Raw genomic sequence first — 2,781 nt, forward strand, 5'->3', positions numbered from 1 at the left:
CAGGGGGCAAGCCCCCTGCATTTCACAATGATTTTATGTTTTGGCAATTAGGATTGATATTATAATTACTTGAAAACAATTTTTTGCAAGGGTTTTAAGTGGTCATACGTGAGTTCTGTTGCAAAAATTGTGGCAGTTTAGTACTCAGATCAGTGCATCTGTGTGTGGGTGCCAGAGTAAAAATATTCCAAGCATAGTTTAAGTTTTAAGAATATTTACAGGAAACAGGAAACTATAAGCGTGATTTGTACAATTACTTACAAGGCTGATTGCAGAAAAGGACGACAAAACTACATTTAAAAAATAAAACTTTAAAAAAGTAGCATACTTTCCTCTCATCGCTCTGTTGATAATGTGAAGTTTGAATTGTCTAAGACGACCGCTCATTGCCTAGGCGACAATTTTCGACAGGTTGACACCTTATACTTATACACGTTACAGTGTTATTTTAATGTTTAAAAAAACCCAGCAAACAAACAAACAAACAAACAAAGTAAATAAACAAATGAATTAATAAAAATTTAGGTAGGTTTTGGTTACCACGATTCACCCAAGAAACGTATATCCTGGAAGCAAACGTAGAAGGCAAGAGAGGAAGGGTGCAAGACCTTACAGAAGATACAACATGACGTATGGAAGCTTGGCTAGGAACCAAAACAACTCAGGCGGGAAGAATGGCAAGAGACAGGAATAAGGCCCGAGAAAGAGCATCCCACATCGTCTCAGACAGCATCATCATTGCCTTTCTCACCCTGCACCAGGGTATAGGCCGCGGACAAACACCTTCCACCTTTCTCTATCCTGGGCTAGCCTCTTGAAGTTATTTCATGTCTTCCCACTTTTCAGCACATCTATTTCTGTGATTCTTCTCCAGGTTCCACGCGATCTTCCCCTTGATCTCTTACCCTGTGGGTTCCAATCCAAAACTTTCTTTGTTATGCAGCTTCGCCTGACTTCCTGAGAGTATGTCCAATCCATCGCCACCGCCTTCTTCCTACCTCATATCTGACTGGGATCTGTCTTGTTTTCCTTAACATTTCCACATTGGTGACCCTACGTTCAAATTGGTGTTGTAAAGGTAGATCTAGTGCCTCTTAAATATCAATTCAGCTTATTGTGTTGTTCAATATTTCTTCCTTTTTGTATGCAAATCAAACCAAATTACTCTGTAAAATTTCAACAATGAATGTTCTCTCTTTAAAAACAGTTGAAAAATAAAATTCAATTCATGCTATCAATCAATCATTCATTTACTCCTTTTGAGAGTGTCAGTGATAACTTCCATCATGCAGGGCACAGTCGAGGCGAGGAGGACCTGTGACAAACTGACATGCTTCACTTAAGCCTACCGATGCGCACAGAAGACTTGAGTTCGATGATCCCGCATGGGGAAGTAATTTTATCGAGTACCGGTACCTCTTTCTGTCTACTAGGGTGCATTGTTTCACATATCCCTTTTTTTCTTCTTCCTTTTCTTTTTTTCTTTTTTCTTTCTTCTTTTTTTTTTGGTTGTAGATTTAACTACACTACGGCATTCGCAACTGCATATGGTCATATGAGCGCGTGGGACACATTAAACATTTTCAGTTGGTAGGAAATTCTGTGCGGTGGCAGAGAAGTTAGTGCGCTCGTCGCCGAAGCGGAAAGTCCAGGTTCGAGCCTTGCTTCTGGAACGGATATTTTTCGCCCCCTCCTGATTGCCCAGCAGAGAAGGCTAGGTGTAGATTTTACCTACTATAAGATCAGGGGTGTGGCTGAAAGACAGCAGTGAGAAGGAGCCAAGGAGTAGCAGTGGATCATCGCCGACTGGCGGGAGGAGGGGGGGGGGGGGGATCATGGACCTCCACTTCACTCTGTTTTACATTGCAGCGATGGTGTCTGTAGCTCTTGCTGTTCCCAGCCACTTTATCAACCTGTCCAGTATCTTTTCCCTCTGTCTGCCTCTGCCTCTTTTTCCAACAAACTTGTCTGTTTTTATAATATTCTTCAATGCTTCTTTCCGCATTGTGTGTCCAATGAACTTTGCCTGTCATTTTCGTATATTCGTCATAAGCTTTCGTCTGCAATTTGCTTCAACCAAGACTTAGCAATAGATGGGCTGCAAAAAGAGACAGTAGCTAGCGCAGAGGAGGGGGCAAGGGAGGTGAGTGGGTGGGGGCAGAAAGTGAAGACGAAAGCAGACGACAGAACATTGTTTGAGAGCAGGAAAGGATGTGTAAGGAGAACATTTTAGAAAAGAAAGTGTTTCGTCGATATCTGGATTCGAACCCGGGACCCATTGGAAGAGAGGCTCTTAACCTCTAGACCACGAGAATCCCAATTGTTCTACCCAAGGAAATCGTAAAGATTAATTGTTAAGAAGACTAAGAAGTCGAACTAGATCTACACTTGATTGTTTTGCTGTCCATCATCATGTTTTAATGCAGAAAAAAAATATACTTTAGGCTTTAATAGGGTTGGTCACGTTAAATCAGATATTCGAATAGGCTTGGATGTTCAACGTTTCGCCAATAAGGCTTCATTAAGTCGAAGCTCGGAAAAAGAAAAGCGAAGTCGTTACTGCCATGGTCCTGGCTGAGCGTATAGATACGTTAAAATTGCTCACAAATACATGTAGTGTTAAAAGCTTACACGGAACTTTCATCATCGTCGTCATCATTCCGGAACCGAGTGTAAATAAAATTCTAAAAGAATAGTGGAGACTAGGATTTAGTTTAGGAATTTTTCTTCGTTATAAAAAATAGTTCATCGTTCACCCCACTGAGGCTTCAGAAATATTGC

General features: G+C 41.2%; 1 protein-coding gene across 1 annotated transcript in view; it reads right to left on the minus strand.

Annotated features, from left to right (window-relative positions):
- Positions 1 to 370: 370 nt before the first annotated feature.
- The window catches only part of LOC101851915 (low-density lipoprotein receptor-related protein 2), a gene marked incomplete at its 5' end in the record, with an annotated part of 6,471 nt that continues 4,060 nt past the window's right edge, over positions 371 to 2,781 (minus strand). The window contains one exon of the mRNA XM_013091111.1: positions 371 to 390. Within this exon, the coding sequence (XP_012946565.1) occupies positions 371 to 390 (20 nt within the window). The remainder of the gene's footprint in view (positions 391 to 2,781) is intronic.

Source organism: Aplysia californica, unplaced genomic scaffold, assembly GCF_000002075.1.
Source record: "Aplysia californica isolate F4 #8 unplaced genomic scaffold, AplCal3.0 scaffold00029, whole genome shotgun sequence".
NCBI lineage: Eukaryota > Metazoa > Mollusca > Gastropoda > Aplysiida > Aplysiidae > Aplysia > Aplysia californica.